Here is a 21727-nt window from a genome sequence, read left to right as displayed (position 1 = left end):
CCCCCGCCCCCGCCTGCCTCCCCTGAGGGGCCTTGGGCTGCCCTGAGCCCCCCCCTTCCACCCCAGCAGCCCCCAAACTGGGGGGGGGAAGCAACACAACACGGTGGGGGGGCGGGCTGTCAATGGTGGTGGTCCCCTGCATAAGCTCAGGGGCCCAGCGGCCTTCCCCAGCCCTGAACACCTCCTGGCCATTGGAACCCAGCGTTTTAAAATAGAATTTTCTGGTTTTTAATGCTAAATAATCAACATGACAAATAATTAGTGCTAAACAAACAGACTCAGGACGTCGGAGGCTACACACCGGTGCACTGGGCAAGGGAATGGCACCCGGAGCTACGGACACGGGGTGGGAGGGTGGGGGGGCAGCTGGTGGGGCTTCGCCTTCTGACCAGCAGGACGGGCTGGGGGGGGCTGAGCTCAGACCAAAGCACCGGGGCCAGGGGAGCAGCCAGGCTGCGGGTGCCCTTCCCGGAGCCTGCTGGGGTAACGGCCTCAGCGCAGGAATCCCATTCTCCTTTGGGTCGTCCCAGGGCGCCTGCTCCATCCACCCGCAGGTGCCCCCGCCCCAGCCTGTGCCCAGCGAGCTCTGGCCCGGTTTGGGGGAAGCCAGGGCAGCACCGGGCGGTTTGCTCCTGCCTCTTTCCCGTCCCGTTGCTTCTGGTGAAACCCTCCGCAGGGCTCCCCAGAGGAACCCGCCTTTGCCAGCTGTGTCCCGGCACTCAGCGTGGGGCACAGCAGACGTTACTGCTACTGGGAGGGCAAAAGCTTCACAGTCCCAAATCGCTGGAACAGAGTCAAAACAAAAAGAAAAAAAAAAAGAAATAAAGAAAAGGTGCTCAAAAGGAGCATGAGGCAATGCAGACACCCCAGGTGAGCGCCAGCCTCAGTGAACCCCAACCTTGACGTACCAGTGGTGGGAGATGGGGCAGGTGCCACGGGACGAGGCAGGAGCAGTGACCTACGTGCAGTGGTACAACAGGACCCTCACCCCACAAGGTGGGGGGGGACAGGGTTGTGAGACACAAAGAAAGGGGCTGAATAACGCAGAGGCTGCAGTAGGGGAACATGCAGGGCAGGGGCCGTCGGGATTCCGCTCCGCTGCATTCAAGTGGTACCAGCTCAAGTCACATCAGACGCTGAAGGGTGGGGTCGGTCCCTGTTCCCCCCCTTCCACCCCCAGCTCCTAAACATTTCCGACATTGTGGGAGCATTCACAGGGCACCAACAGGTGTAATACTGACGGGAGGAAGAGGTGGCTGCATGAGGTCTGGAGCTAACCCAATGTCCTGAGGCCCTTTGCTGGCTTTTGCCTGGCCATCACCAGACTCGGCGGGCACATCACATCAATGGTTACCGCATCATCCTTTATGCTTTGATTTTTCACAGGTAGGATTTCTTTTTCTTGCTTTAACTGCTTGGTTTTGTCTTGTTTCTTTGCTTTGCTTTTTTTTTTTTTTTTAAGAGTCTGGCAAAAAAAAACCATCCCCAGGAAGATGCTGAGACTCAGCATACTTTTACCATTGAGGCCCAAGACCTCTTCCCTGGAGAGGGTGAAGCTCGGGCCCAGGCTGGGCGCCACGGTGGGCGAGGAGCTGTTCTGGGAGCGGGCGGCCCGCTGCCATCACATGATGCCGTTGGTGAGGTACTGGAAGCCATCGTAGAGCTTGGTGGTGATGGAGCGCATGCTGCCATCCACCATCTGCTCGACGAGCAGCTGCAGCTGCTCCTCCGTCATGTTCATGTGGAAACGCTCCTTCAGGTTGCGGATGGTGCTGGAGCCGTGGAAGCAGGGGAGCTGTGAACCTGCAAGGCAGGAGGAGCAGGGTTGGCAAGGGGGAACTGGGCTCCAGAAGGGCTCCGCGGCCTCCAGCGGGGCTCCTTCCCTTGTCGCTGGCTCCGAGGCAGGTTTGTGGCACAGGCGTTGCCTCACCGCTCTCGGCCGGTGGCCAGGGTTTGCTGTGTCCCATTGATGCAGAGCACTGGGATATTTACAGCTTGTTCCTGCACCGCAGCAATGGCATCCCCCTTCCCTTAGGTGTGTGTCAGGCTCCCCGAGGCACACTGATGCTCGGCCCTTAACACGGGCACATTTCTGCCCCCTTCCTGCTCCTCAGTGCAGCCCAGGTATCCTCACACCTTGTGCAGTTCCAGCAAGGTCTGGGAGCTCTCGGTGGAGCCCGCAGGCCCCAGCAGGGCTGCCCAGAGCCTCCTGAGATATGAGACCTCCCCCAACCTCTCCCAACCCTGCCAACTCTCCTCCAAGCACCAGGGGTCACCAAGATTTTTTGGGGCGATGCTCTGTGCAGCCCGCACCCAAAGCAGTCTGGCTCACATGTGCCCCCCCCGGACCCGGCTCCAGGGCCCCCAGATCGCCGTACCTTGCTGCATTATCTCCACAATCTGCACGACTTTATCCATGTGCTTCCGGGCAGCGATGAGACCCTGCAGCATCAGCATCTTGTAGTAGTTGAACATGTCCCCGTCTGGCCCACCCATCACCTGGAAGGCAGAGGCAGGGTGGGTGGAGGGCAGTGGACGGAGAACTGCCAGGAAAACGGCATGCCTCGAGCCGAGGGACTGCCAGCAGGAGGGGCACAAGCAGATCTGTAGGGACTTTAACTTCTATGAGTGAACCCACGCTGCAAAGAGAGCACCTTGAGCTGTTATCTTGGGATGATTAAAACTTGGAGCTGGGTCCCAAGAACAACTCAGCTGAGGCTGAAGAATTGGCCAAGAACCCACTGGTATCAACCCAGCCCTTTGTCCCCGCTGCCAAGGTTTCACTGCACCTCCCCAACAGTGCGAGCACCCTTCGCCACCACGTTCCCGCTCACTCACATCCACAAATTCAGTGGTGAGTTTGAAGGCAGACGTCTCAAAGCCAAGATTCCTGGGGGAACTGGAAAGGATGAACCCAAAATCGATGTGGATGATGTGTCCATCTGCATCCAGCAAGATGTTGCCATTGTGCCTGAGCAGGAGAGGGGAAAGCCTCCATTAAACCCCAAGTGTGCGCATGGCCCCCGCCTGCCTCCTCCCAGGATTTTCCTGCCGTACGCAGGGACAACAGGAAGAATCCCAGCAGAACACACAGCTCTGTCAGCGATACTGCGACCAGTCCTGTGCTGGGGTGTGGACACTCACCTGTCCTTGACCTGCAGCAGGTAACACACCAGGCAGTAACCAGCACAGCTCTGCACAAAATTCCTCTGGGCCGTCAGGAAGGATTCGGTGTTGTAATTGCCGTGTTCCTGCAGGAAATAATCCAGCAGCGACAGCAAGGATTGCTTCTTGATTTGGTGGATGGAAACAGCATTCACAACCGGCTCAATCATGCCGCTGTCGGCGGAGATGACGAGGATTTTGTATGGCTTGATCCAGAGGGGAACACGCTCCTGCTCCCAGATGGACTGCAGAGAGAGCAAGGAAAGCTCAGTGCCCAGGGCGTGAGGGAGGCCCCGTGCAGCCACGGCCCCCGCCAGCCCCTGTCCCATCTCACCTGCAGCTGCTTGAGGACCTGGAAGGCGAGCAGCTCCTGCCGCAGGTCGTCCCCGCACTTGACGATGACGGAAAGGAGGCGCCAGGAGGGGAGGTGGCCGTACGGGGACCCTTCCCTGATCCTCCTGTGGAGAAGGACCAAGAGTGAGGAAAGGGAGAGAGGCAGCCCACAGGTTTCCCATCGGGGATCTGGGGGCAAGGAAAACCTCTGGAAAAGTAGCAGCTCGCTTGGGACTGCAGCAGAATGAGCTCCGTGGCCCAGGACTGCAACAACTGCACACTGAGCCTTGACCAAACTAGGGGGCAAACTTTGCCTGCACCACAAGACATCTTGGAGGAGTGCAGAAGGGAATGTACTCTCCTTGAATCCCACAGCCCTCCGTCAGAACAACACCGATAACCCCTCCCAGATCTGTAGAGCACAATGCTCTCCCTCTTGCTCAAGGAGAAATGTGGGGGTTGGACGCACAGCTTTGAGGCCAGGAACAGAAATGAGTTTGTTTTGGGATGGGACAAATTGCTATGCCATAGAAGAAGCCTATAAATGCCTGGTAAAGCCCCTCAAAGCCTAGTGCAAGAACAGCAAATCTGTCATGGATTTTCTCCCTCCTCCAGCACAGCCACTGCTCCCTGCTCTCCGCCTCCCCATTCACCGTGTCCTGAGCCAAGGGCCTCACACTGAGTTATTTACAGGGCAAATCTCAGAGCCACATTCTGGTGTTTGCAGGACACACAACATCCTTGCAACGCCGCGAGCAGCCCGGTGCACGCAGCCCCCTGGCCCTACCTGACTTTCTCCTGCCAGGGCTCCTTCAGGGCAACCGCAGACGGGTCCTCGGGGTCCCTCTTGAAGGCCGTGGGGGTGTGTGCCAGCTGCTCCGAGAGTCGTCGCCTGCAGGACAGAGCCGGTAAGCAGCGAAACCCCCGTGCTCGGGGTGCACGGTTCGATGGGAAGTACCATCCCCACGGGCACCCAGAGCCTGATTCAAAGCACCTCCCAAAGCTCACGAGTTCAACCTGGCTTGGAGCAAAATGCAAACCAGGGCCACGTCCTCCCCCTCGCCAGTGGGAAAGGAGCCGGGACACGAGCACAGCCGCAGGGGCTGAATGAGGGGAGCAAAGAGTGTGATCCATTTGGGAAGAGCTACAGCTGGGGTCTCAGTGAGGTACAGCAGGAGTCTCCCAGCAGCTCTTCAAGCAAGCATGGGAGGATTATTCCAGCCCAAAGCCTCTACTTAGGGCTCTCACACCCTGCCACCACTGCCTAGCACAGACCCTCCTCAAGCCGTGCAGATGAATTTTCTCCGGGAGTCTACCAGGCAGACTCTGCACCCCTCCTTTTTCCCACTTGAACTAAGACCAGCCTCCTAACCACCCCCCAGTAAAACAAACGGGTGCTCTCAGCACGCCAGCCTCACCTGATATCTCCAGCAGCTATGAACACGGGCTCCCTGCTCTCCTGGCTGGTGATACTGTCCACGGAGAACTGGGAAATGTTGTCACAGCTGTTGGTGTGAATCTCTGGCAGCTGGGAGGGGAAAAATGCGAGAGGTGCAATGAAGCAGCAGCATTTCTACACATCTGCCACCACAAGGGGCTGCCCCTTCCCGGCAGGAGCTGGCCTTGATCGCCGCCATCAAGGGCCTGCGGGTGCTGGATCCCAGCAGCAGGATGGAAAGGGCACCGTGCCGCAAGACAAATCCTGCCCGGCACGCCCGGCCTCACCTCTACTTGCAGCTCCACGATATCGTCCACGGACCAAGCCTCGTCGTCGTTGTCATAGTTGGGGACGGTGGTGAAGCTGCTGGTCCGCTGCTCGTGCGTGATGCCGCACTCGGGGAGGTTCTCGGCTGAGCGCGTGCTCCGGATGCGGTTCTCGGGGATCCGGGCAGGCACATTCGCTGTGTCGAAATTGTCACATTCAAGTACTTCCACGTAGATTAAGTAAGGAGCCTGGGGAAAGCGAAACCCACTGTTACTGGGGCGTGGGCTCTGAAGGGGCCAGGAGGCTGAAGGATGCAGCACAGCGTTCTCTGGCCGTGCGGGGTGCACGCAAAACAAAAGGGGTGTGCTGGGGACAACAGCCCGCCAGGAACTCTTCTCCCGCGTTGACCGTGCTCACCTTGTCCTTGGAGTTGAGCACGACTGCCTGCGTGTGGGGCACCCGCACTACGTGATGGTCGAAGCCGGCCGTCGGGAGCCAGGCACGCGCTGGCAGCTTGTGGTTCAGCAGCGACAGCTCCGAGATGAGCCGCTGGGTCTTCTGCTCTTTGGTCGGCAAGGTGGCCAGGCGCTTCCCGATGGCTATCAGGGACTTGATGAATTCTCTCTCGGGAGCAAGTCTGACAGGCTGAAAAGTTGTAGGGGAGGAGGGCAGGGGGGAGAGTGTTATAAAGGTCAGTAGGACACTGGATTTTTTTTTTTTTTTATCAGGCTCTGCAATCTAAAAGCACCGGGATGAGCTCTGGAGAGCAACGAAGGCTCTTCCTGTCCCACCCTGCCTGCTCTTGGATGATGCTCCCGTGGCCAGAGGGACGGGCTCAGCATCCGGCTGCGGGGCAGGGCAGGATCCAAGCGCTTCCCCTCCCGCCGGGGGCCCGGAGATCCCACCCTGGCCCCAGGAGCTGCTCAGGGTCCCCAGCGCTGCCCCGCGGCTCCGGCGAGCCCGCAGCCAGCAGAGGGAGCGCACCGCAGCCATGGCCCGACTCTGCGCTGGCTTCTGTCTGTCCTCACCCCAAGGCCTCCATCGGTTCTCAATCCAACCATTTTGCAAAGCCCAAACTGCAGCTTTTGCAGCCCCTCTGGTCCTCGAGCCACCCCGTGCCCTGCAGGTGAAGGCCGGCTCTCTGCTCCGCTTTTCACAGCTGAGCTTTCAAATCAGAACAATGAATGATTGTGGCTGATTTCGCCATTAAAGATGCAGAATTAAACTTGCAAAGTGTTCACTGCACAAATCATGCTGGAAATGCACATGCAAAAAGCCATGGAGCGTGAGAAAAGGAAGCAAAGAAAAACGTCGGAGAGCCGTGAAAGGTTACGCAGCAAAATAAAGAAATGGTAGAAGAGGGGGAGGAGGATCACTCCAGTCGTTCCCTTTTGGGAAGGGGCAGGTGCCAATTGGTTTGGCTGTAGTCCACATCAAAAATCCTTCCAGACTCAGGGCTGAGCGCTGCCCCTTCCTCCAAAGTGCTCTGCTCTCCCTCCTGCCTTGCTCGCACGTGCAGCAGAGGTGCCCTCGCCTGGCGGCCCAACGCATCCTTGGCCTCTGGGGCCGTTTTTCTCGGATGCACTTCACGCGGTTTCTGCACAGAGCAGAGCAGTGTTCTGTGGGTGCTCAGCTCCTTCCAGCACCGCTCCTTCCTCGCCCACCGCAGGCTGCTCCGGGGAGGAACTGCTGCGCTCCGGGCACGGAGGTTTCCGAGCGTGACCTGTACTTGACCGGCGGCCCCTGAACGCAGCCAGGTTTCCAACGCATTGCTCATCTCAGCAGAGTAACTCAATGAGAGTCGCTGTGGCAGGAGGTTGGGATCGTGCCCAGTGGGACAGGCAGCAATTCAAGGTGCCCGCATGGAGCAGCAGCGCAAGAGCGAAGTCCGTCCTGGTCCAGGGCAGTATCGATCTCCGTATCAGCAGCAGTGATCAATCTGCTTCCACAGCACGCAGAGCGAATCCCCGCTGCTCCGGGATCCCCAGGCACTCGTGAAGCGCGCGGTTCTGCCATGTGCTCCCCGTCGTGCTGCGGGAGGGGAGCAGTCCTGGCCCTGGGTGCACCTCGTCGGCATCCAGCCCACGTTCTGCACCTCCACGGTCGTGTCCAGGCCTTGGCTCCTTCAGCCAGGAAGATGTGGCCAGCAAATGGCCTCCCCAGCCCACCCAGCCCCAAACTCGTCCCACCAAACTCTGCTCCAGCCTTTTGTGCTCCAGGGGCTGAGCACAGAAAGCTCTGTGCCGTTTCGCATCCTGCTGCGGAGAGTTGGCGGTGGTGGGAAATGGCAACAGCTGAACCCGGGGCAGCCCTGACCTGCAGCAGGCACGCACCTTGGCTTCCCCAAAGAGCTGAATAAAGCCAGGCTGTGGCTGCATCGGAGTGGTAACAACAACGCGCTCTTACAGCCGAGCGAACAGGGAGAAGGGAGATGGTTTTCCCTAATCTGCCTACCCAAAGGACCGGGCTGTCACTCCGAGCCAATGTAAATATTGATTTTCTTCCATTTACTTTTACTTCAGCAGAACATTTTGCTGGCAGAGTTTTGTTTTTTGTTTTTGTTTTTGTTTTTAAAAAAAGAAATCCCTCCTCTTCAGTTAGGTAGGGCTCTTGTTGATGTTTTGCTATGACACAGGCCACGAGAGGCGCCGCAGGAGGAAGAGCCGCGGGGCGCTGCTCCTGCACGGGGCCAGACCTCCTCCTGCGACCAGCAGCGACGGCTCAGGCGGAGGTGACGTCCAGCACCGGGCGACGGCTTCGTGGCACTGCCAGAAGCATCAGGACGCAGGGATGGGGCTGTCCCACAGCTACTGGAGCTCCAGGGTGGCTCTGCCCACGGCAGCTTCGAGCATCTCAGGAAGCTGGGGGTTCATCGGCTGCCGCCTGGCCACAGCTGCCAAAATGTCTTCTGCGGTTCCGCTGCTCTCACCCCTGCCCTCCACCTCTCCTCCACCCGAAGCAGCTCCCTCGCCATCTCCCTGCCTTCACCTGACGCTCAGGTGCCTGCAGCAGGTTTATACATTCGCTATAAACGCTTGCAAAGAACCCTGAGTGCTGCAGTCATGGTCTGCCATGCTCAAGCACCTGATAAATGACCAGGGTTTGCAAAGCCTGGAAGGGAAGAGCTCCCAGACAAGGGAGAGGGGCCTCTCCCTGTCCTTTGCAGCCCGAACAGCGGAGTCGGAGGAGATGGAAAAACATAACGGGGGAGCCTACGGCAGAGGGGGGATTGGGACAGAGCCTCGGGTCCGTCCACGGCTGCAGATTTTCTGCTTGCATTTGCTCGCAGCGCGCCCCTTGCAGCGCTCGTGCTTCTTTCTGGAGGCACTGGAGGACTTGGGAGGAAGGGGAGCCCGGCACACATTCTGCAGCTGGAGCTCACCACGCAAAGCCTTGCGGGGGGATGCGGGCACACGAGGCACTGCGCCTTGCTGCCTCGGGCTGTGCTTTTGATCATGGACTACATGTTCGAGGTGTGGAAGCCCACTAGAAATCCCAAACGGAGAACACACGCACTGGGAGGAGAGTGACACAAATGAGAAAGATGCCGGTGATTCAAAACCAAAAAGAGGTTCGATTCAAAAGAGCGGTCTGCTAGGGAAACACGGGGGTTTGATTGAAAGACCGGAGTGCAACGAGAAAGAAGGGAAAAATGATTGGTGGAAGAAGCAAATTAAATCCCATCTGGCAGAGAACTTTTAAGTAAAATTCAAGGAAACAGCATTTCCTCTTTCATCTGCTAACGACGTGATGCAAAGGTCAGCGAATGCTCAGGCAGAACTGAGCAGCATCAGCTCGGCTGCTCCCCTGCCTCCACGGCTCGTTTCCAGCACGAGGGTTTTTCTCTCTCCCTCGCGGCCTTTTTTAAGCGATGAGCAACCGGGTCAAACTCCCAAGCCCCTGGAGGCTTTCTGGTTTGTTTTAGCCAAACCGGTCCAAGGAAATTTGCCCACAGCTCCGTTTCAGCCGGCGTTTCCCTGCCGAGCAGGGAAAGTTCCCATGCGAGCGGCGCCCCGGCGAGCGCTGCTGCCCGCGCACGGGGCAGAGCCGGAGCGCATGCACGGGCGCTGGCAGAGAGAAGGCTTGCTTTTCCCCAAACCAGGCTCAAGCAGTGCAAAAAAAAAATCGTACGTTACGGGACGGCTTGGTGTCAGCGCTGCTCGTGGTGCACGGCCAGGCGCCGGGGTTTAGTATTTTCATGAGACAGAGGAAATGCTGCTGTAACACGGAAGCCAGGCAGCCCAGGCGCAGGAACAAAACGGGCCACTTACGGAACAGAATGATTTATCAAGGCTTTCCGTACTCGAGGAGAGCTCCTGGGAAATGGATGGAAGGGATTTTGGTGGCAGGTTTTGGGTGGCGGTGGTGGTTTTTTTTTTTTTCAAAGGAGAGAGAGGAAGGAGGGAGAGGGGGGGGAGAAAAAGCAAGAGTTTAGCTCCAGGTTCATAACCATCCCCTTTCACTTTGTTCCTCCCCGTGGCAGCATCGCTACCTCGACTCCTGGCTAGGGAGAGGCTCCTCCGAGCCCCAGCCACGAGCCCAGCAGGCGACGGATGCTCCCGGAGCAGCGCGACCTCCAGCATCGCCCCGCGGCCCTGGGACCCCACAGGCAGCGGGGCTGTCGGTATGCACTTCTGCTACATGTCCAGAAACCACAGCTTTTCCCCATTTTCCTCCTTTATTTTGCTACCTGGAGCGGGCTTGCAGCTCTTCTGAGCTGGCTCAGAAGCATTGCTCAGTGGAGGCCAAAGGCCAAACCTGTGAGCTCTGCAGTGCCCTGCTGCAAACCCGTAAATCCTTTATTTTCTTACAAAAAGAAATAGTAACGGTGCTTCACCCCCTTGAGACCGACGTGTAATTGGTTTGTAAAGTTCCCTTCCCCAAAAGAAACAAACAGGTCTGTTTTTAGCATGTTAATTACTGGGATATGCTAATTCCATCAGGCTTAATCTTACCATAAGCAATAATAGCATTTAAATTAATAGCTTCCTCATGACCACATAAAACAACCCCTAACAGTGCTGAGACTGGGCAAAGCTGACCGAGGGAAAAAACAAAAAATAAATAAAGGGTTTGCTTGCAAACCGAGTGAAAACCATGGAGGCTGCAAGCCTCCACGCGGGAGCTGCGCAGCTCAGCGCCCAAGCCCCCGGCACAACCTCAGCAGCTCTGGATGTGCTTGGAGCCGGCTCCTCCTCACCTGCTCGTGCTTCCAGCAACATCATCTCATGGGCACGGCAGCCTCGCTTCCCCTGACTCCAACGCACATAAACCTGGGGCAGAGGCTGGCCTAACCCCGCTCCCTTCCCCTGCAGAACAAGGCTGCAGGAAAGCCCACGGCAGCCCCAAGGGCTCAGCCACCGGAGGCTTTCCAACTCCCGGAGGCTTTCCAACCAAGGGAAGAAGCTTTGGGGCCTCCATTTCGTGTCTGGTGGTGCCTCCAAAGAGGTCAGGCAGTTTTACAGCAGCCAGTCCAAAAACCACAAGCCCACCACTGCCCACACGGGGCACAAACCACCACGGAGCAGCCCTTTTGGCAAAAGGGACGAAATTCAGCACGTCCCTGGCTTCTCCTCCCTGCAGTGCTTGGTGGACGCTTCAAGAAGTTGCTGGTGGCAGCGAGCAGGGTGGCACGAGCCCCGTTCCTGCGGGCAGGGCTGCAAGGTGGAGGCACGCCACGCTGCCTGCAGCACGCCACCTCTCCCCGCACGCCCGACACACAGAGGAGCCGAGTGCCAGCAAGCTTCCAGGTTTGTCACCTAGGAAACAAGAAGCCTTGAACATTTCATATTTTGGGCTGGCCCACCCAAATTCGATGTGCGGAGCGTTATTTCCAGTCGGTCGTGGCCCTCAGGAGCTCTCACACCCGTTTGTGATCCCTGCTCATCTCCTGGAGGCTTTGCACTGGGGCTTTGAGGCGCAAAGGCCGAGGTCTTGGTGCTTCCAAGACTTCAGGACTCTGAGCACAAGTTTCTACCCCGTACACACACAGCAGCAGACCAACAAAAATAACTTCAGCACTCCTTGTAAAGCATCCGAAGTGAGCTCAGCACTCCATGCCCTGCAGGGATGCTTTCACTTCCCCAAATCCCCCCCAGAAGGGCTTACACTGCTCCTAAAACCCAACAACAAACCTTTTGGTTCCTGCGGATGGCAGTGTTTTGTGTCTTAAAAACAAACAAACAAAAAGAAACAAAGCAAGGCAGCCCTTGAGAGCCACACCTTGCGTTTCGGGGAAAGGCAGGGCTGTCAGCTGCGAGACCCCCAAACCAGGATGCCCAGGGCTGCCCCACAGCCAAGGGGAGGCGGCAGGAAGCCCCCCAAACCCCAAGGGACAGGAGAGAGGCTGAGCCTCCGAGCCCTGACCAGGCTGTGGGACCGGGACACACCTGGCAGCGCTGCCTCGGAGCGCGTGGCCACCCCAGCAGCCATCCTGCAGCCCGTTGGTGTGGCTGCAGGGCAGCGGGGGAGAAACGAGCCCTACCAGAACAGGCACTTTCACCGGCATCGTGAGGGTGCAGCTCCTGAGGTGAAAGGCCAAACTCCTCCACACCCTGCCTGCCGGAGCCAGAGCCAGGAGTTAAGAGGCCAAAGACTTGGGTAGATTGTGATGGGAGGAGCGAAGGGAAAGCTTTCAACCTCTAAAAACTAAAAAAAAAAAAAAAAAAAAAAGTAGCTTTCCAATTCAGAAGTTGCTTGCAAGCACGCGGGCTGATATGTGAAGCTGTGCAGAAATGCAGACGTAAACAGCTTTGCATACGAGCCCTGACTGCTCAAGATCCTGCTGATGATGTGGCTGCTAAAAAAAAAAAAAAAGAAAAAGAAAAAGGAAAGCAGCAAAGCAGCACTCCCCCCAGCCCGCGGGCAGCGCTCGCAGCGTGGGGAAGCTCTGCTCGCGGCGCGGCACTGCAGGAGCTGCCGTCACAGCGCTCCCTCCCTCCGCCAACCCAGATTCTTACCCGATTATTCAATTAGCAGCTTTCTAATTACAGGTTTTTTTCGCTTGACTAGTGGAACCGGCTGAGCAGAGCGTTTCTGTTCGCACGGCCTGCCCTGCCTCCAGGCACCGGAGCATCCTCGGGTCCGTCCAGGCGTCGCATCCAGGCGCAGGACCTCAGAACCCGGGCGCATCCACAACCCCAGGACCCCCCCAGGACCCCCCCAGGACCCAGCACCACGGCACCAACTCCTCCAGCCGCAGCCAGGGGCTGAGCTACAACGTGCCGGGGGAGATGAGGGGCCGAGGCTCAGTGCCTGCATGGGGCTGGTGGTGCTGAGCTGGCCAGGCAGGAGAACTCGGGGCAGGCTGTGGAGGGAAGTGGCTCGCACCCAGCTCTGGCTCTAACTCGGAGGGGAGCCGCGGGGTTTCGGCCCTGAAAGGCATTTTCCAAAAGCGACAGCACCAGGAGAAACGCTGAGAGGTGGTGGATGCGGAGCGCGGTGCTGTGGGGTCCCTGCCCGGTGATGCGAGCCCAGGCTCACGGAGACCTCGCTGGCGGAGCGAGCCCCGGCCCTCGTGTGCCTGCTGCTGGGTGAGAACGGGGCTGGCGTGTGGGTGAGCGCCGCTGCTGCTGCTGCTCAGCACCTACCTGCAGAGGAACTGGTGCAAACGTATTTGCATGCTGCAGAGGAAGCCTGATCTGTCTGCACAACAAATCCCCCCACGCCAGCACTGGGAGAACTCTGCACCTTGCAGGGCTTGCTGCAAAGGTGTCTGGAAGAGGTTTCATTAAAAAACAAAACAAAAACAAAACAAAGCAAACAGCAACAACAACAAAAAAACCACCACCAACGGAACAAAACCGGCCAGGCTCAGGCTGTGCACTCTGGGGTCCCTTTGAGGCACCCCCCAGCCACTCTTGGTGCCAGGAGTTGATTTTTCCTCCTCCCAGTGGGATCTCGACCCCTGTCTCAATGTCTCGGGCACTGACGGCAGGGACACAGCAGCACCCAGAGGCAGAAGAACCCCCAGACGAGCAGAGATGAACTTTTACTCCTGCAAAAACTCAAGTTTAAGAGGGGCTGGGGAACGAGCTCAGGGCTGGTCCTAGTGTGACCCCATCCATGCATCCGATGGACTCTTGGACCGAGGGAAAACCACTTGTAGCTCAGAGCAGCCCGGAACGCAGGGCACTGCGGGTCTCCTGCACGGGCAGTAACTCCGAGCACTTAAACACCAGCCCCAGGAAGCCGGGTTGGGACATTCAGAGGCCAGGAAAGCTCTCACGGCGCCTCGAGTAAACCCATCGCTGCGCAACGTTTAAACAGCTTGCGTGGCCTCTGGATCAAAATACGTTTCAAACATTGCCAAGAGAAACTATTCTCGGCGCTCCTTTCATCTATAATTTATGTAAAGCTTCGGTTTCCATTATTCGAGCAGCTGCAGCCAGCGTGAGCATGAGACCTCCGCACGTCCTGCCTTCCAGCAGCCAGTTGTTTCCAACCGTGCAGGTCCCCATCCCCGTCCCCTAACGCCACGTGCCCTGCGGCCGCCTGGGTTTTGGCCCAGGAGCAGCAGCGGTGCGTGGAGCAGGGCAGGGTGGTTTTAGCTTGCAGTCGGCCAAAGCATTTCCAGCCTGGCTGACCGACGCTTTGCAGCTCTGCAACCTCCTTCACAGCCATTTCCCAACGTGCCATTCCTAAATTTTGTGCAGACAGGAAAGCACGCGGCCCCTTCACCGATTTACAGGACAGAGTGGAGCAGAGGGAATCTTGGGCGAGACAGAAGAGCCAAGAAATCTTCCCCCGTTACGAAAACCATCACGAGATCCCTGTGTCTAGACAGAGCAGCGGGGAAGTCAGCTGGCAAGGTCTCAGCACGAGGCGGGGATGACCCTGGGAAGCAGGCGCCTGGAGCGGGGTCTGGGTGGCCGGGAAAGGCACCGGGAGCCTGCTCCGAGCCGGCTGAACCGTCCCGGCCGGGCAGGGCCAGGGGAGAGGCGCTGCTGTGCTCCGAGCACCGGCTCAGCTCCCCATCCTCCTCTCCCAGCCCATGCCCAGGTCTCAGCCTGGCACCTCCCACCCCCTTGGGTCGATGCTCGTGCTGAGCCCTGCAAAAACACAGCGGCAAAAACAAAGAATCCTGACTGTTCTTCCAGCTTGATTCCCTCCAGCCCCACATCCCCAGGGTGCTGCTCACCCTCCTGCTCCAAAACTCCCTGTCAGCAGATGCACAAAGCGAATAACCCGCATTCTCTTTGGGGGAAGCTCTGCTCAAGCAAGGGTTTGCGCTCAGTGCCTTGGTACGGAGGCTCCCGCACGCGCCAGTACCGCAGCTCAGCACCAAAGCCGAAGCAAAGTTGCGTGGATAACTTCATGACACCGAACAGCGAGCGCTGCAAGGCCCACGGGAGCGGTTCAGGTTTGGAGGGCTGCTGCCCTGGGCAGCAGCAGCAGCTCCCAGCCCTCCGCTGCCCAGCACCCTTCCTGCAAACAGGCCTGATCCAAACAGGTTGGGACAGGGAGGAAATCAGATTTCCAGCAGGGATCGGATGGCTTTAGATTGCAAAACAGACACCAGCTTCAGTTGCCCAAGTGGGGTGGGAATTCAGCGGCGTAGGAAGCAGCTCAGCCCTGCTAACCCAGCTCTTTGCTTTATCTGCATCTCACATCCCCCCTTCCCCTCGCACCACGAGAATTCCCCCTTCAGAGCCTCAGCTTCCTCGAGCGAAACCAGAGGAGCGGCACTCCCACGCTCACAAAGTGCCTCCGAGCCTCCAGATGAAAGCAACGTCTCCTTGAACCCGGCTTTCTATGGAAATGAAATTTCAGAGAAACTCTGCCCGCGCCTCCCTCCCCGGTGATCCCCACGGGGAGCGCTCAGCGCGGCAGGGACAAGCTGCGGGGCCGGGGAGGGGAACGGCTCGGGATGGGGGGGCTGCAGGGAGCCCCTGAGCCCCCAGCCCCGACGCCAGCCTGTGCCAACACACACTGCACACTAGAGCCGGGCCGACGGCTCTCCTCCGTGTGAATTTTAAGGCCAGCTCGCTAAAAGACAGCGGCATCAAAGCCTCCTTCGCAGCTACCCGGACAGCAATCCTGCAGCAGAGGAGCCACGAGATGAGAACCAACCCCCGAGCGTGTCCCTGCGGGCACCCCCTCTCAGGCCGCGTTTCGGAGAGCCCCACCATTACCTCTTCCTCGCTCTCGACTTTGGGATTGCTGGCTGTGCGCTTCAGATTGCTGCTCAGGCTGATGGTAACCGTGGCATCCGACTTGGACCTCTGGTGAGTCCTTTTGGAAGGAGACAGCCCCATGTCGGGCGCTGGGCTCAGGGACGGCAGCTCCCTCTTCTTGTGAGCTGGCTTCAACTCGTCCGAGAGGATGAGTTTCCGCAGCTTGGTCCCACGGGAGTGTCGCTGAGTGGAGATGTGCATGTCCGAGGAGTAGGCGCCCAGCAGCAGGGCGCACTGCAGGGAGAAGTTGATGCTCTGCCGGCAGCGGTGCACGATGTAGGGCTTGATCGCGTCCCCCACATCCTCGTCCATGTGAATGTACATATTGAGCAGCTGTGGCAGGTAGAAGTCCACCTCCTCGTTCCTAAAGCAGAACAACCTATTCCCAATGTAAGCCTGCACACCAGGTTCCTTTGAATTGTACAAGTATGAAATGGCCATGGAGATATCAAAGAGTTTGGACTCAAAGAGCCGGAGGAGCCACGACTGCTTGGCAGAGTTATTCTTCTGCCGCTTGCGGGCAGTTTTCACCGTGTTGGCCGTGGTCTCATCCTCCTCCTGGATCTTAGAGGCTGTGCTGGGCAGATCGTCCAAGCACCTGATTTCACAGCCCTCCACGACGTCTCCGTTGGGCAAATCCACAGCAGTCCGCGGGGCGCGCTCCGCCTCGCTGCCATCAGCTGCTTTTGTCAAGCTGTCCGAGGAAACACCGTGCATCAGCTTCACTTTCTCCAGGACCTCCTCGCAGGCCTTCTTTGCCACCTCGGGGTCGATGACCGCCAGCTCCCCGACACCCTCGGTGATGACGCTGAGGGACGTCCCGCCGTTCCCCTGCGGCGCGGAGCCGGGCGCCGGGTCTCCGACGGAGTCTCCCATAGCAGTGGCGGGTCTGCACGCTTCAGAGCTGAAAAAAAACAAGACAAAAAGGAGTCAGGGACGCAGGCTGCGTGGGATAGAGCTTCTAGGCTGAAGGTGGGAAAGCAGCAATCCAGTCTGGGACGCACATTTGGGGCAAACCTTTCCAAAAAGGCTTTGTCTAGGCAGGATGGACCCAGGTGGCCAACCCAAAACGGGAACACCGAGGTGGCTGCTGGGGTTCTAATGGCCTCACTGGTACCCCTGCCACCCAGGCCTGAAAGAGCTGCAAAACATCTATCAGCCACTACAACAAATTCCCCTGTTACCATGACAATAAAAAAAACTGAGCAAGCCAAAAAGAGAGGGGAAAAAAAACATAACCACATAACCAGGTTGCTTTCTGTATGCCAGGAAAGGAACGCCGCGATGCTGTGTGGCCACCTCGGGGATTAGAGGGTCCCCGGCCAGGTTTATCCCGCATGAAGGCTTTACCCTGCATGAAGCTTTTAGACCTTCACCTCCCCTCTGGGACCGATGCTGACAGCACCGACGGGGTGCTCTGAGGGTGAAATTCCCCGACCGTCCTGGCCAGCGTGCGCAGCTCCGGAGCAAGATCCAAGGTTTCGTCATGGCCCTGTTTTCAAAGTCCAGGCACTAATGCCCAGATTACGCATCCTTGCCAATGATTAGTGCTTAATTGCACTTTAAAAATAAGATAAATGCAGGACTGAACACGCTTCCTGGTTTCCCATCTCGATAAGAAGAGCAGCCGCGCACCTCTATGGATAGCCAGCAAGAATAAAGAAGGCCAGTGCCAAGTGAAATCGCCCTCTAAAAATAAAATAAGGCACCCCATTCACTCCAACATCATTACTGCGGCTCTGACTGCTTCCCTTTATTGCTCACACGATCCAACAAGACAGCTCGTGATCAGCAGCAGGGCACAATGCCTTTTACAAATGTTAAGCGCTGCAAGCAGATTGCCAATTCCCTCCTGCTTTTCATGTCCAGCACGGTGGAAAAAACGACGGTCTTTGGAAAAGTTCACCGAACAATTTTCTGCCTCTGCTCACCCTGCAGCCCCCAGCCCCGATTTTGCCACAGAAACCGTGCCAGCAGGTTCTCACACCAAGGTTCTTCCCTGCTCATTGAATGCCCTTGTTTTATCTGCTTATTTGTGCAGGCGATTACAGGTTCAGCCCCGGCCTGCAGCACAAACCCTCGAGGACGAGCGCTCCACTGCGAATGCCGACTCCCCTCCTGCCACCATCCCGGGGCTGCGGCGCCTCGTTATTCCCAGCACAATTCCTTCTGGGACCACCGGCAGCGGGGACGCCGCTTTACGCCGCGCCACCTCCCTGGCAGGCTAATTAATTAGGGCAGCAGCGCGCCGGGACGAGCGGCCAAGGCCGCTATCTGGGTCGGCGCCGGCGCCGTGGCGAGTGGAAACACCACCAGCACACCCAGGTGCACGCGCTGGCTTCCAGAGACCAGCTTCCTCCTCTTGTTTTAGAAGCACTTACGCCCTAACGAGGCAGTGAAAGAGCCTGACCAAAGTTCAGCACTTTGAATTAATATGAATAACATCTTTCACTCAGCCCGCACAGCAGCACTGCACAACATTTTCCTCTGTGCTTGCCATTCCCTTTGGTCCAAATCCCACATGCTTCAAATATTTGTGGTCATTAGATCCTAAAGACCCTGCGAGCACAAGGAAGTTGTTTTTCCTTCTCGGTGAGTCCAGCACTGCCCCACGAGAGCCCACACGATGCAATTTTTAAATGAGCACTGCACCAGCAAAGAGGGGAGCCTTCAGCACGACCCAGGCAGGGTTGGCAGAGAAACACGGCGTGAAACCGGGCACGAGGAAGGAAGGGGTCACGGGAGAGCAGGAGCAGTCCTGGGACCCTTCCCATCGAGGCACGTGGGATGGCCGGTGCTGACCAGGAGAGGCACAAACCCAGCGCTGGCGTCTGCTGAGCCACAGCCGGGGCGCAGCAGCACCTTGCTGCCTTCCCTGCTGGGCTGCTCCCACCCACAGCACCCCCCTGGTTCTGTCAGCAGCCTGAACTGCCCGACTGACGCAGGCAAACGCTTCCACGTCCTTCTCCTTAGGCTGTTACAATGCCATTAGATCCCCCTCCCCATCAGTTGCCCGTCTGAAACCTGATACAAAAGGTAAAGAGAGCTCCCAGCTCAGGACGCCTCAGGCCAGGTCCAGATCCTCCCTGCAAGGGCTGGGCAAAGCGCTTCACCCCCTGCAGTTCCATTTCCAGCAAGGCAGGGCCAGCAGCTCCTCCATCTCACCAGCTTTGCCCCTTTCTTCTTCCTTCTCGTTCAGCCCCCCAGGCAGGATGTAAACCCGCTCTGTGGGTGATCCTGTGAAGGTTCAGCAAAATACTGGGCAAGAGGCAACCCTGCCCTCCCTCCTACCAGCCACGGAGGGGCCCGAGGGGCACAGGAGGCCTCGTCCCAACCCCCAGGAGAAAGAATATTTACATTCTCCTTATTTCCGTAGTCTGGCGGCCTCAGACAGGCAGAAGCCCCGGGACTCTGCCGCACCGGTTGGCTGCAGTTCTGGATGTCAAACCCCCACGGAATAGGCTGGGTCCGACTTGGCATCTAAACCAGGCTCGCACAATTTCTCTCAATGCTTTCGAGGCACCTGTGCTTCAAAACGCAGTCGCTGCCAGCACTGACTTTCCCACAGCCAGCCCAAAGTCCCAAATTCTTCTTCCAGGTTGATCGGGAACGCGAGGCTCGCTCCGCCGCCGCCCCGCAGTGCTTTGCGCTGACGAAGGGACAACCCGGCAGAGATTTGTAACTGCTGAGTGGGTTAAACTTGGATTAAGGACCTACGCAAGATAAATCCGCCCACGGGCCTGCAGGGTTACCTCGGCACCACGGGCACGGCTGTGGAGCCAGCGCACCGTGGTTTTGTTTTGCTCTTCAGCCCCCCCGGCACTTCCACACCCGGCTCCTCCAGCGACATCCTGGCAGCGGGGCCGTTTGGAGCCGGCCCAGGACACAGCCCCGCTCCCAAATTCCCGGCGAGGGACTCCCCTCCCTGCCTCCTGCATTTTTCTGCGAGTCGCACCACCATTTGCCAAACGTGCTATTTACCTCCCTCCGCAGCTCGGCGTGACTCCCCGCTTCCAAAGGGCTGCTCTCAACGGGGCCACAAATCCCATCGGCTACACACAATGAAGCAACGCAGGCTGGAAAACAGGCTGAGCTGAATTCATGTGGCTCATCCTCCACCCACAGCCATAACGGGCCAAGTTTCTCTCTGGCAGAACTGCACCGAAGCCAGTGATTAAACACGAAATAAAGGGAAGCCCCCGTTAGCACAGAAACTGGATGAGGCAGCGGCACGTTGGTGAAGCGATTTGAGCACGCAGCTCCTTCAAGGAGCAACAAAAGCAAAGGGAGATCTCCTGGAACAGAGCTGTGGCTTTACAGGAAAGAAAAGTCTCCCTCCTGCCTGACTGGAATAAGAAATATTAGCCCTGGCAAACACCCAGAAGTGCAGGATGAAGCCTCGCTAAGACATCTGGTCCCTATTACACTGCGTTACTTTTTGTTTTGCTCAGCACTGACGGCCTTCTACATCTTGCTCTGCCTCGGGGAGGGCCACGAGTTAGGATGGAGACACGGAGCGTATCGGAGCCGTGCCGTGGGCCGAAGGCTTCCAGTCCCCTCCACTGCGTTAAGGGAAGCAAACCACAGCTCAGGGCACCCCTCGCAGCAGCTCCAGCAGGCCCAGGGGCTGGGGAAACTGAGGCACGAAGGGGGTGCCAGTGACTCGGCTCACCCCGGGCAGATCGGCAGCACGCTACGAGCTTTAGCGAGGGCGAGAAATTCTCGCTGGGGGAGGCTGCTTCCTCTTTCAAGCCCAAAATCCCCTTCCAAGAGCCTCAGCGCCGGCACAGCCGGATTGCCGCCTGCGTTTCACACTCGGCTGAACCAGATTCAGCCCATGCACAGCACGCGTGCCCCGGTCTGCTACAGAAATAGTGAAATACCAGGCTCCAGACACCCCGAGGACAGATCTCCTGTAAAGCTGCCCCGCTGCATGGCAGCGCTGCTTTGGGGCTTTTTCCCCAACGAAAAGCAGCTTCGCTCCTGGAGGATGCACACCACGGAGCCCTGACACACCTGCCCAGCAGCTTTCTTAATAAAAACAGAGGGCTGCCAGCGATGCTCCAGTGGAAGAAGCAGCAGCAGCCCAAGCAACTGCAGAGGGGCAGCCTGAGCTTGCTGACAGCGCCCTGTGGCTCCTAGAACCCCTAAAACACCTGAAATCAGGGGACTGCTGTGACAGTGCCCTGCTCCAGCTCGGCCTCGCGGGGCTCCGGGACAGCCACAACGCCAGGGCTGGCACAGAGCAAACAAGGACTCACTCCCAGAGTTGAAGTCTGCAGCACGATGAGAGGCGCAGCAGAACGAGGAGCTGCACGGAGCGCTGCGGGACGGCTTCAACAGCTCCTCGGCTCCTGCACGGGGAGATGCCACGAGCTCCCTGCTGCAAACATCCCTCCACGGCAAAGCGTTCACACTTCTGGCTTTGTGGCATCTTTCCTAAGCACCCGTCGGGCCCGTCCTGCCTTCCCGACAGCTCAGCACTGCTCTCCGCAGCCCCAGGTGGGGCCGGCAGGTGCCCCGAGCCCGCTGCGAGCTGTTCCTTCGCTCCTTCCTCCTCCGCAGCTCGCACAGCCCCGGGGAGGGCCGAGCCCCGGCGCTTTACCCTGAACCCAGCTCCTGCCCCTGCCTCTCGGCTCGGAACTGCCCCAGCCCTTCAGGAGCGGGGCCCCCGCGGTGCCCGGGGCTCAGCTCCGCCGCCCCGTCCCCAGCACGCCCCACACCGGGAGGCCCCCCACGGGCACCGGGCGCCGCCTCCCGGTCCCCGCCACCGCTCACGGGTCCGGGCCCGGCTTCCTCCCCGCCGAGTTCCGCCGCGGGGCGGAGAGAACCGGGGAGGGGGTGGGGGGAGCCGGGGGTTCCCCGCGGGAGGCGGCCCCGGCGGGGGAGCGCCCCCGGGGCTGGGCAGGGCCCGGAGCGCCCCTACCTGCTGCGGGGCCGCCCCGCGCCGCCGCGTCCCGGGGCTCCGGTGCCGGTGCGCGGCGCTGTCCGGGAGCCGCATCCTGGGCCGGGGCGCTCGGTGCCGGCTGTGCCGGGGAGGGCGCGGGGCTGCGGGACCGGGACCGGGACCGGGACCGGCCCCGCCCGGCGGGAGGCGGCGGCTCGGGAGCGCCGCGCAGTCCCGGCTCCCTCCCGGCCTCCGCGGCGCGGCCGCTTCCGACTCGGGCCGGAAAAGCGACGCCGGGCCCGGCCCGGTCCGGCCCGGAGGAGGGGGGCGGTGGCGGGGGAGGGGGGCCGGCGCCGGGCTCACCTGCGCGGGGCCGGAGCCGTGGCGGTGCGGGAGGGGCCCCGCGGAGCGGCGGCAGGCGCAGGCCCCGGCGGCCCCGGGCTGCCCGGGCCGAGGGGGCGG

General features: G+C 59.1%; 1 protein-coding gene across 6 annotated transcripts; it reads right to left on the bottom strand.

Moving 5' to 3' along the window:
* Positions 1-1355: 1355 nt before the first annotated feature.
* On the bottom strand, positions 1356-21727 carry PI4KB (phosphatidylinositol 4-kinase beta). Of its 6 annotated transcripts, none has more exons than XM_084500700.1 (12): positions 21629-21727; positions 15337-16282; positions 9475-9519; positions 5621-5848; positions 5224-5451; positions 4917-5026; positions 4286-4390; positions 3500-3623; positions 3145-3410; positions 2839-2971; positions 2379-2499; positions 1356-1803 (listed from the first exon to the last, which is right to left on the bottom strand). In XM_084500700.1, the coding sequence occupies exons 2-12, from the start codon at positions 16252-16254 to the stop codon at positions 1622-1624; spliced, it is 2460 nt and encodes an 819-aa protein (XP_084356826.1). In that variant the 5' UTR covers positions 16255-16282; positions 21629-21727; the 3' UTR covers positions 1356-1621. The 6 variants fall into 6 exon arrangements, with proteins under 6 accessions (XP_084356826.1, XP_084356827.1, XP_084356829.1 ...); XM_084500701.1 differs by lacking the exon at positions 21629-21727 and adding an exon at positions 21305-21438; XM_084500703.1 differs by lacking the exon at positions 21629-21727 and adding an exon at positions 20640-21022.

Source organism: Aythya ferina, assembly GCF_964211825.1.
Source record: "Aythya ferina genome assembly, chromosome: 29".
Lineage (NCBI taxonomy): Eukaryota > Metazoa > Chordata > Aves > Anseriformes > Anatidae > Aythya > Aythya ferina.
The sequence above is the reverse complement of the archived record's forward strand: the minus strand, read 5'-3'. Positions and strand labels throughout refer to the sequence as shown.